Raw genomic sequence first — 12,529 nt, forward strand, 5'->3', positions numbered from 1 at the left:
ATGCAATGACAATTGCGAGTCAAAAGAAGAGCAATGCCCACATGCAATATATTTTTACAGATGAAAGGGAAAGGATGGGACTGAACGAAGCATATAGGGCTTTTGATTTTGAGAAAAAATTAAAAAAAAGACCAAAATGCAAAATTTCATGTCCAACTCGTGTCTACCCAAACCTTCCCGTTTCAACCTGTGTCCAATAAAAGATGAAAAAGTGGACACGCCGCATCCACATCCTAAATGTGTATCCTTGTTAGATGCATATCCAACACGTTGTCCGTGCTTTAGAGGAAGTGCTTATTCAAGGTCAAGCAATTTTTTAAATACTATGAAATGACAAACTAACAAAAGCTTGTCATAGCTTCAATGCATTTGGATTGCAATGTTCTACTATGGTACTAGATGTTAGAAAAGGCTAAATGTGTTTCGACTTGGGCATCCTTAGCGAATGCCATTAAAGATCAATATGGCCCTTACAAGTTCGATTGCGCGAGAGTCTAGCTATTTAAACTGACCCAACAAGGGTCGTTAGAGGATTATAATGCCAAGCTCACGACATTAGCAAACAGAACAAAAGATGTGAATGAGTAAGTACTGCTAGACTATTACATTAGGGGACTTAAGCCCGAGCTCCATCATGACATTCTAGTTCAATGACCATAGTCTTGAAGGTGATGACATTAGCCCAATTATTTTTAGAGATTATAGTGTACGGAGTTTCGATGCCAAAAGGCCGAACAACAACAAGAAGTAGAGGTATATATAATGCTGAAAAAGCCATCGTTCCATTTAATAGTAGAGTGACTTCGTTTAATCAAAGTAGAGGGGGTAAGACTAACTTGCCTCCATTATTACCCACTCCAAAAACTCCTCCTATCAAGAGAATAACGCCAACTGAGAAGCAAATAAGGAAAGAGAACAGCTTGTGCTTTACCTGTGACAATAAGTTTTCACCTACCTATAAATGCCTAGACAAACAAATGGTAATATTGATAGGTGAAGAAGATGAGGAGCAAAATAGCATCACTGAAACAATAGGAAACATAGTGGAAGAGGTTCCTATGCCTGAGGCTACTATTCATTATCTGTCCTTACATGCATTACAAGGGACACAAGGGGCAGCTACTATAAGGTTCTCAGGCACAATTTATAGGACTGAGATGCAAATTCTTCTAGATAGCAATAGTTTGGACGATTTAATACATCCCAAGATTGTGTAGCATTTAGGAATTCCAATTGAAAACACATCGGATATTCATGTGTTGGGGGCACCAAACAAGTGATGACAAATACATGTATGGTTAGGGATCTTCTAGTAAAAATCTATGATTATTCTTTACCATTAACTCTATCTGTACTACCTGTAGCAAGGGGTCATAAGCGCTGATTAGTTAGAGATGTTAGGGCCCCATGTGGCCGATTATAGCACTTCCACGATAAACTTTGTGGAAGATGGATGATTTATTACATTAAAAGGATTTTGAGGACCACCCCTAGCATAAGCCCAATTCCATCATTTAGTACAACTCAATCAAGTAGATTCCATTGCAGACTTATTCATAGTAAAAATAACAAAAGAGAGTCACTCCATAAACGGAATGGAAGTCAAAGATATGAAACTCGCATCCATTTTAAGGAAACACAAAATTGTTTTTTAGGTACCCCAAAGCTTAGTCAAAAAAATTAAAATTAAAAAGATGGTGATGGAATTACTTAGTGATGGATTGATTCAACTGAGCTCCAATCTGTTCTTAGCTCTAGTCATCTTGGTAAAGAAGAAAGACGGGACTTGGTGCTTTTATGTTGACTGTTGAGGACTAAACGCACTGACCGCAAAAGATGTGTTTCCTATGCTGATAGTAGACGAGTTAATTGATGAGCTTTATGGCTCTATATTTTATTCTAAGTTAGATCTCAGATTAGGCTACCACCAGATTCTAGCGAGGGAGGCTGTCAGAGAAAAGACTGCTTTTAGGACTCACCAAGGTCTATATGAATGGCTAGTAATGCCCCTCGGGCTCGCAAATGCCCCAGCAACATTTCAAACTCTCATGAACACTAATTTTTGACTATATCTCAGATGTTTTGTTCTAATATTTTTGATGATATACTCATTTATAGCATCATATGGGATTTGCACTTACAACATCTCGATATGGTTTGATGTTATTAGAAAAACACCAACTGTTTGCAAAAGGGGCCAAATGTGTTTTTGGTCAAAGGATGATAGACTATTTGGGCCACACAATTTCAGCTTATGGAATCGAGATGGATCAGGCTAAGGTAGTCGCCATTCAAAATTAGCCCACTCCTACAAATGTTACACAGCTGTAGGACTTTTTAGGACTTACTGAATATTACAAGCAATTTGTTAAGAGTTATGCCTAATTGGCTGGTCCATTAACCAAGTTGTTAGATAAAGATGCCTTTAAATGGATCGCTTCGGCCTAAGAAGCGTTTGGATCTTTGAAAGATGCTCTAAGTTGAGCTCCTGTACTTACTCTACCAAATTTCATCAAACCTTTTGTCCTTGAAACCGATGCATTCGAGGTTGGTATTAGTGCTATTCTCAGTCAAGATAGGCATCCAACAGCCTTCTTCTCTAAGAAACTCTCTCCTCGCATGCCAAAACAGAGGTTGTCTTAGAGTTTTGATGTTATCTTTTTAAGCATTTCTTCACAATCCGAATGGAGGGAAATTTTATGCTTTCTTTTTAGTTGCCTTTTATTATTTTCTATATTTTTATATCGTTTTTTGAAAAATGAAGGGAAATGGAGGGAGGGGAATTGAAAACACCTTATGCCCCCCTCCCCACACACAAAATATATATATATATATATATATCAGACATCGCGACGTACTTGCTTTCATTTAGATCCAACTCTCTCTCTGCATACACACCCATATCTAACTCACCGGGTTCAGTTTTTATGTTCATTTCAAAGATGAGCACCATGAGCTCATTCTTATAATAAAATCTGAGCCATTCAATTTTTAATTTAGATGATTCAGATTTAATATATTGTTATATATTATATTTATTAAAATAAAAATTTTAAAAAATTATAAAATAATTTTAATAAATTTTTTATTTTTAATTTGATCTAGATTTAATTTAGTGGGTTCATTTTAATATTTAAATTTTTATAATTAATATATATTAATTATTCAAATGTACCTTGCACAGTCTTAAACTGTATAGAAAAAATTTGAATAAATAATATATATTAATTATAAAAATTTTAATATTAAATTAAACTCTTTAAATTAAATTTAAAGTAGATTAAAAATAAAAATTTATTAAAATTATTTTATAATTTTTATAAATTTTTATTTTAATAAATATAGCATATAATAATATAATAATACTTTAAATGTGAATCATTTAAATTAAAAATTTAAATAATTTAAATCTCATTTCAAGGACGATTACATCCTTGGGATGAGTGGGGAAGTTAATTCCCTAACTCACCACATCTCTATCATTCCCGTGCCAATGAACTTAAATACTTGCTCTCAAATAAATATGCATGCCCAAAGAACTTGAACATATCGAAGGAAGAGACCAGCAGCGTATTAGAGAAAAGAGAACCGCGTCTATAATTTTTGGGAAAGCCATTTCAAGAGCAAGATTCTACAATCCGTCGAGGTCAGTAATAATAATGATATTAAAAATGATAAATAAAGATCAACCACATTACTCGCGCCTCATTGGGTGCCATTCCCTCGTCTGACTTTCTTAATCTTACCGTAAAGATCCAGCAGCAATGGCGCCGGAAACAAAGATTCAATCTCTCTGGACAGATCGAGAAAATTTCCTGCGCCGCTTGATTTTCTCTTCCCGGACGGAATTGATCTGGGCTTCTTTGGAGCAGGCGGGCATCGCAGGCTCGACGGGATTTTGTGATCTGAAGATGTTGGAGTCTTGCACCCGCGGCTTGATTCATCGAGGTCTCTCTGGGCCTCGGAATTGTAGGATCGAATGTTGAGATTCAAGTTAGCTGCGGAAACAATATTGAGGGGCCGGTCTCGATCATTGTCGCCTTCCCGGTGAGTTCCTTGCACTGGATGGTCGAGACAAAGCTCGCCATCCTCTCTGGTCGAAGCACTCTGCTGCTCCATTTGATCGAGGAAGTCCACGGTGGGCCTTACCAACAAATTGAACTCCATTTCATCAAGAAAAAGCATCAGGTCCAACGAGACTAGAATTTGGATAGCTCGGAGAAATTAATTAGAGAGGCAGAAAGAGGAAGAGGATGGAAATGAAACATGAGAGGGAATTTGTCAACCTTGTTTTTAGGGGACGACAATCTCGAATGGGCGTGCTTATGACTACGAGTTAGTTACTGCGAGAGAGAGGGAACGAAAGTCGGTCTGGGCGAAGGATCCGATGCGTTTAAGTAACAATAAAACGGGGACGAAGCAATGGGAATTTTGATGGCATCCCCCACTCCCAGATTTACCCCATTAAATATACTCCTCATGCAATTATGCATGCCATCAGTACTATGACGTAACTTTCCATCCCCACTCGCCATCTCAAATGTGATTACCATCTGCCATCATTTTGTTACTCATGTATGCACATACGCACACTGTATATACATATATATATATATATATATAGCATTTCGGAGTTTGTATTAACGTTTTTGTCATTACGGCCACTAAGTACTAAATTCTTTTGTGTGCGCAATTAATTTCTTATTCCTCACCATTTTGTTCCATATTATAAGATTTTAACATGTCTGCTTACTACTTTATTGCCGGCGTGAGACTTTATAGATCACTTTTACCCGTCGCGCATTTTTAATTTCTTTCGTGAATTGGCGTGAAAAGGACATTAGCAGGACCCTCGACTTCAAGATCCAAACATTTCTCTCTATTTTGTTTTTCTATATATGCACGGCTTGGTTTAACGCTCACCATAGGGAAAACCCTTTTGGCCGCAGTTCAAATGTAAATTGCTCATGGATTTATACATCATATATTTCCCTATACATCTTGAAACTAATGTTTTCCATAAATCAAATGACAGTCATATATTGGCTAATAGATAAAGCTCTATTCAAATTTTCATTGTCGATTACTTCTCAAGGCAGGGAAAGCTTGAGGGTCTAATCGTTGAAAATTTGCATTCGGTCAAAATTGCCAAACCCAATTATATATACTTCGTTATAGAGACAACCGGACCTGATTTGGAGATAATATTTCTATCGTCAAACTGGAAAAAGAAAAAAAAGATCGGATATCCATATATGCAGGATGAAATATACTCGTTAAACCTTGAGATTATAAAGAAATTAGTGGGGATATTTTATGGAAATTAAAGTATCATTGGCAAATTGACGGTGTACTGGACCCAAAAAAAAAAAAAAAAAGGAATGGCATGAGTTATCTGTTTTGAAGAGAGAAAGTAATTATATGCTCGAGCACGATGAAACATGAGCAGTAGAGTGGGATATAATGAGAGATTGGAACGGGAAATGGGAGAGAGGTGGGGTTTCAGAAAAGGGTCCCAATGCCGGCCATTTGTGAAGTCTGGGATAAGCGCCCCAGATATTGGTCTGGACTTGGGATCCCAAGATTTCGCAGTATCCACCATCCTCGGGTGATTTTCCTATTTTGGGGGATGCAAGCATGCAAAAGCAATTAGAGTTTATTATTTTACCCGGTTTTCTGTGGGGGGGGGGGGGGGGAGGGGCGGGGTATGAAGCTTATTGCAAGCAGCATGGCTAAAAGTCCGATGATCTGACCTTCTCAGATTGTAAAAATAAATGTCGCTAAAATGGTTTTAGCATGCGGTGTGGATTCCGCTATTGACAGTAAATATGTGAGAGTGCGGAGATGAAAATGACAAAGTGAATGTGCAGAAAGTGGAGGACCCAGCCGGATTGCTTGGATTTCACCACATGATGACTGATATATTTTCAGGAGTCAGGACCACATCCACAGCCTACCCGTGCACCTTTCTTTTTCTTCTCTGCGACCCCCCAACATGCAATAATTTCACCCTTTCATCAGTACTTTGTTCTCTTCCTTCTCTCTTCACCTTAACGTTTGCCACTCCCTCCACCTTGCTACCGAGCTATTTCTGTGTGTTTAATTAACCAACAACAGCGAGTCTATTATCTATATATATGGCATGGACAGCAAAGCCGAGACCAAAACATGCTGTTTTGGCCCCTGTATAGTTGAGATGTGATAACGTTTGAGATCACGCGGCCGTAAATATTCTCATTTACATCTCAGCCTAATTAAGTGCATATTTTAACTGTACAGTGTGATGCTGTGATCTAACTTTTAAGCCGTATGTATGCTGCAGAGATGACATGATGATGTGGGGCATGTACGGGATAGAGGGCCAAGCTTTAAAAGTTAAAATAATTTTTTTTTTTTAAAAAAATAAAGGTCAAGAGGGGAGACTAACACGCACTCTCTCATGGGACATAATTGCATCCTGTTGTCACGGATGATATTTCCGTGACCGTGTAAAGACCAAGATAATGAACGGTCCGCTGGTTAGCCTCGCACAATATGGGTAAAGGGGGCGACATTAGCATTGGGGGTGTTCTGCCTCAGTCTTCGGACTGTGTGCACAACTGGTCGGGGGCTAGTGCCGCCTCCCTGATGAGCCCATGGCAGGGCGAAACCAGTGTGATCCGTACGTGGTAAGGCTTGTCCTGAGGATTATGGGGTCCTCCAGGACGCCGCACGGGCGCCGTGTGCTGCGCCAGACTCTCAGCCCGTGACAGAGTGGTATCAGAGCAGGACGTACTTTACTGTCGTGTGCGCGTGGGGTCCCACGTTGGGACTGGTCGGCCTCGGCACCGCTCCAGAAAGGCCTCCGAGCAGGTGGGTCCAAAAGTGGGGACTCGGGCGGGAAGGTTGGCCGTTGTCGACTCCACTCCTGTTGGCTCGCGGGTGCGAGTGGGTCCGAAGAGTGCAGGACTCGGGTGGCCACTCAGCAAGTAAGCTGATGTGTTTGTGGCAGTACTGTATGTACGATCCTTGGGCGGAGTCGTTCTCCCCTAGCACGAGGGCGTGCTAGATTGGGTGTGGGAGAATGTCACGGATGATATTTCCGTGACCGTGTAAAGACCAAGATAATGAACGGTCCGCTGGTTAGCCTCGCACAATATGGGTAAAGGGGGCGACATTAGCATTGGGGGTGTTCTGCCTCAGTCTTCGGACTGTGTGCACAACTGGTCGGGGGCTAGTGCCGCCTCCCTGATGAGCCCATGGCAGGGCGAAACCAGTGTGATCCGTACGTGGTAAGGCTTGTCCTGAGGATTATGGGGTCCTCCAGGACGCCGCACGGGCGCCGTGTGCTGCGCCAGACTCTCAGCCCGTGACACTGTGCTCATGCTTAATGAAGATCAGTTCCCATCTGAGATCATCATGCTTCCCATCCCTGACAGTCATGAATCGTCCCTCCCTATCTCCTGCAAACATTTCAACCCAGGCCTTCCTTTTCCACTTTCTCACACACACACACACTTCCTTCCCTTCCCGGCATTCTCTTTCTCTTAATAATAGAGAGAGATAAGAGGTGAACATTCAGTCAATTTAGTTTTAATTTCTCTAAAATGAATCGATTAAATTACATAAAAATTTTGGATTAAATCAAATTAAAACCAAATCAAATTATAATGGTTCGATTTGATATAGACTTTGATTTTGGTTTGTGAACTCTAATTATTCATACATTCTTTTATCCAATTTTTTTTTGATGTTGAAAGCCCAATAAAAAAATGGCAATTGTAAATCATAATTCATGAAAAAATTAACAAAACTTAGTACTATTGCATTAAAAATTAAATTATAGAAATAAAAAATTAGAGCATTACATTAAACAAAAAAATATTATTACTGTAAATGGTAGAAAAATATTTCTTAATTACCTAGATGAGAATTTATTCACATTATTAAAAATATAAAAAAATAGATATAATTTGGTCAGTTTAATTTATTTAATTTAAAAAATTTTAGATTAAATCAAATTGATCAATCAAAATTTTTTTATAAAAAAATCAAATCAAACTAAAAAATAAAATAAAATAAATCAAGTAAATAAAATTTAATTTGATTCGGTTGAATTTAGTTTTGCTAACCCCTAGAGAGATTGATAATGAATGTGTATATGGACAGCACTGCGACCAACGTGCCTTCTTGTTGCCTCTGCCATCTTCCCAATTATTTATACCTATGTACGTTCCCTTCAACTCCCTCCGCTCTCCACATGTTCCCCGTCACTCTCAACAAGTTCCTAATCAATCTCTCCATATGCCTTTTAGTTTCCTTGTATCTATACTGTTAATCGCTTAATTAATGTTTTCCATTCACCCTCGGCCTGCGCACCCAACCTAATGCCCTCTGTGCTCAGTTTCTCTTTTTTCTTTTCCACCAAAATCTCCTCAGTTTCGTTGTCCCAAAAAACAAAAAAAAGGAGAATGCACTTCACTTGGGCTATTTTAACGACTTATTTATTTCTCGGGACACACAGCTCAGTGTTATACTTTTGAAAGGAATGAAATTTGGGCCGTGGGGGGGGGGGGCGTTGATAATGGAACATATGTTTAATGTCCAAAGTCGAGGTCTTGGATTTTTTTTTTTTTTGAATAAGTTGAAACATGCATAGTGCGTAGGGTAAGTACGATTAATTAGGTAGAAGGAAATAACATTAATTCAGGGCTAATGATGAATGTTTTAATTTATGACTTCATAGGAAACATTCGATTCAACGAACTAAAAAATCACTGCCTCAAGCTCTCTGTTCAAGCGGGCTTTGTCTTAACATCGTTGCACGTCATCGGTCCCCTTCCTCTTTAATTTCATTCCTTCCTCGGTTCTTTCCTTAACGTTTTTTTTTCTTTTAAATTTTTTTTCCCTCCAACCATTTTTCTGGACAGCTCATTAATTATCGTGATCTCTATACTTGAATGTGATGGAGCATCAAAACCAAGAGCTTTTAGGCATTTTAACCCTCAAAAATTAAAATTTTATTTTTTTTGTGGAGGGTTTACCCCGTATCGTATGTTTCTTTGGTTGAGTTGTGACTTGGGAGAAACCCAGGAAGCAATTATGGTTGACTATTGAAAGCGGTGATAAACCAGCAGTGGCAGGGTGGCTTGGTGGAAATACCCTCTTCTTATTTGCATAAATTGAATTGTACCTTGCAACGAATCAAGTTTTCCCTTACCAACAGGGTTCAAGTGTAATGAAAGAGAGTAGTTGCTTATAATATCAGTGAGATATCCACATTTAGCATTCGACTATGCCTACAATATAACGGTACATGTGAGCACTAAAAAAGGTTTTCCCTTCAAAACTTTATTTATTACTCATTCTTCTGTTGTTTTGTTGTACCCTTTGGCGAAACCTCTGGTGATCATAAATCAATGGCATTTGATGCATGATTATTTCTAGTTATTTATATTAATATTAGGATTTTGATATGTAAAGTCAATTCTTTCGCTAGAGTTGTTAAAATAACAGCAAGAGCATGACTTCCATACTTTTTAATAAAAATAATCGAATAGCCGAGTGGCGAAAACCCTTCACATTTGAGGAGCGGGACAAGGTTGGTAGCCCAGTCCGTGTTGGTCTTGCAGCAAGGAACACGCAAAATTTGCAAACTCCAGACAGTTTAGCATCCTTGGAATATAGTGTCTCCAGCAGAGAGCAGGGAAGCATTGAGATGCATATCTGTTGAATGATATTCTTCTTCCACCAACATATTAAGCCCGAAACACTCTTTGTCACGATTGATAATTGGATCGCACTCCCCTTTCAAGTTCCGAAGATGTAACTCCTCCTTTTCAGCACCCAAATCATCACGAGAGGACTGCGTGCTTGAGCTGACCGTTCGCTGAAACTCCCAAAACCTTGAATTCCTCTGGATAGTTTCCGAGCACGGTCTTGCTCTTCCTTAAGAAGAGGTCCTTCTTCCTGCAGCATCAATATACTGGAAAGCTTTTCATCTGATTAATGACAACTCTGTCGCTCTAGAATTCCACAGCAACGCAGGCCCGTGTGTCAGTAGGTGCTCCAGGACTATCAGAGAATTGTGAGATGCCCTCCAATTCTTCTTTTCAAATTTCAGCAATCTGTTTGGGAACAATGCCTGTCAGCTACCCATGATTACTCACTGCCGAAATTAAAGTTGAGATAAAATGAAAACCTTTTGTGCAGAATCTCGACGATCCTCCAATAATCTTCCTGTTCGAAAGCAGCTCTAGAAATTAATCTGAGTGTCGGCGAATCCGCGGCCCACGGATTTCCATTGGTAGCCTCTTCTGTCATCCTGCAATTTAATATACAGTGGAAAGACCATACAGAAAAGAGATCAACAGAGCCGAAAACGAGACCTAGAGATATCAGTACACAGGAAGTCAAAAGTGCCGAGCTTTACAGTTCGGCGGGGGTGACATCGATGAGTGTTAATCTAGCTGTCTTGATTTTCTCCTTGAGGAAGAAAGAAGCTTGCTTTCTGAATTCGTGGAACAGAGGCGTGCTCATTTTGCTGTTTCTCCTCTGTCATCAGTCCACCTAATGATCTAAACTTGGATTGAAATAATTAAGTTGAGCGCACTGCTCTTTTGATACAAGGAAACCGGCACCTCCTACTATGCAGTCAGAAAAACGTAGAATTGATGGCCCTTGCGCGAGGATGAGAATTCGATGAAGAATTTCGCAAGGAACTTACGGGTCGGATTTGAGTTAGGAGACGAAAATTTTGACTTGAAAATGATGACTTGCCTGGAAGTCGTCAGTTCTTTTCTGGCTTTTTTAATAGCAGTAAACGCATGATAAAACCATGGGGCGGTATGAAGTCAACCTGTCTAAAGTCAAGTCATAGCTTCGTTTCTGGGGTTTGAAATTTGAATAAACTTATTGCTGAGTCCTTCTGCAAGGACAACAGGAAACGCGAGTTCAAGTTAAAAAAAAAAAAAAAAAGGAGCGCAAGGGCATGATGATATGAAATGCATGCGTGACATCTCAACCATGAATGGATGAGGACTTTAGGTCACGGTTTCCTTACTGAAAAAAAAAAATAAAATAAATTAAAAAACATATTTTTTCTCAATTTTTTATTGTTAGAGAAACTATCATTTTTGATTTATATTTTTTTATAAAAAATTATCTATTTCAATAAACATTTATTAAAAATTTTTTAAATTATCCATTATAATTTATATTAATGAAAAATAATTAATATATATTTATGTCAATTCGCATATGACATTTTAATCTATTTTTTATTTTCAAACATAATTATTATAATTAATTAATTTTTTTAAACTGTGTGATATTTTATATATATATATATATATATATAAAACGGAAGGAGTAGGTAAGTATATTCATAGAAGTGAGGGATAATTTAATTTATAGAATTGAAACTCATCACTCATAAAATTTTTAAAATGTGTGATGATTCTTATATTTATAGTATATATTAGTAAATTTTATTATATTTATCATAAAAAAAGATAATTTAATTTATTTTTTAATTTATTCTATTCCGTCCTTCTTTTTTTCAAATCAAACAGAACACTAGTCTTTAGCTAGTGTTCGGCGCCCTCTCACCTTATCTTCCATGAAATTTAAGGATGTATCAATAGCATTAAAAATGTGTTCCGCGCTGTTTTTGTGCTCTTCTTTTTGGGTAATGATTTTTTTTTTAATGGAACTTTTTGAATAATGAATGAATCCCTCTCCTTTACTTTGAAAAAAAAATGTTGTTATTAAATTACATATGGTAATCTTAAATATTTCAACTGTCCCGTTTTTTTTTTAAAGTTCAATTTTCCCTTCTAAAAGTCTATTTTATCCCTTTAAAATTATGATGATGGTGGCGGATGAGGCAATTTATTATATTGAACTACTCTCTTAAATTAACTTTGTCGGAAGATGCAAGAAGTATCCAATTTTGCCCTCATTGAAATCCATGTAACGTGATTTTGGACAAATAAATCAATCTTTTGAATATCAGCAGTACAGGAAACGTGTAATAAACATTCAAAAGACCAAAAGAACGGCAATCATTTGTTTATGTTTATAATTTACTGTTGTATTAAAATAAAAAAATTTAAATTTTATTAATTTTGTCTTAACAATTAACAAGTTTTCACCTTTGTTTTTAATAAATATTTTTAAATCTCATTGATAATATCTTAATAAGGGCGAAAATGTTATTAAAATTTCATTAAATAAGTTTATTTCAATATTATTTTTTCTCTCTTTATTAAATACTCCCACCGTCCCAAATTATAAGATACTGTTTGCACCTAAATTATAAATTTGGAGGCTCAAGCCCCACTCAATTTAATTGACTTTAAAATAATTATATAAAAAAAATATTTATGAAGTCTTAGTCATTAAGTCAAAACTATCACTCATGATGAGTGAACATAATGGAAGAAATGCTTCCTAAATTCAAGAAAAGCGGCAATTATAGGGCTTGGGCATCAAGCCAGAATCATCTACAAATAGAAGAGCTCTCTCAACAATAGAATCATCATATCAT

General features: G+C 37.4%; 1 protein-coding gene and 1 pseudogene across 1 annotated transcript; both read right to left on the reverse strand.

Annotated features, from left to right (window-relative positions):
* Positions 1-3,705: 3,705 nt before the first annotated feature.
* LOC129316823 (cyclin-dependent protein kinase inhibitor SMR14-like) lies at positions 3,706-4,167 on the reverse strand. The gene has a single exon (XM_054961190.1). The coding sequence runs from the start codon at positions 4,165-4,167 to the stop codon at positions 3,706-3,708; it is 462 nt and encodes a 153-aa protein (XP_054817165.1).
* Positions 4,168-9,312: 5,145 nt separating this feature from the next.
* LOC129316853 (uncharacterized) lies at positions 9,313-10,800 on the reverse strand (annotated as a pseudogene).
* Between the last annotated feature and the right edge of the window lie 1,729 nt (positions 10,801-12,529).

This window comes from Prosopis cineraria, unplaced genomic scaffold (assembly GCF_029017545.1).
Source record: "Prosopis cineraria cultivar Desert tree isolate PC_DT_omini unplaced genomic scaffold, ASM2901754v1 PC7, whole genome shotgun sequence".
Taxonomy (NCBI): Eukaryota; Viridiplantae; Streptophyta; class Magnoliopsida; order Fabales; family Fabaceae; genus Prosopis; species Prosopis cineraria.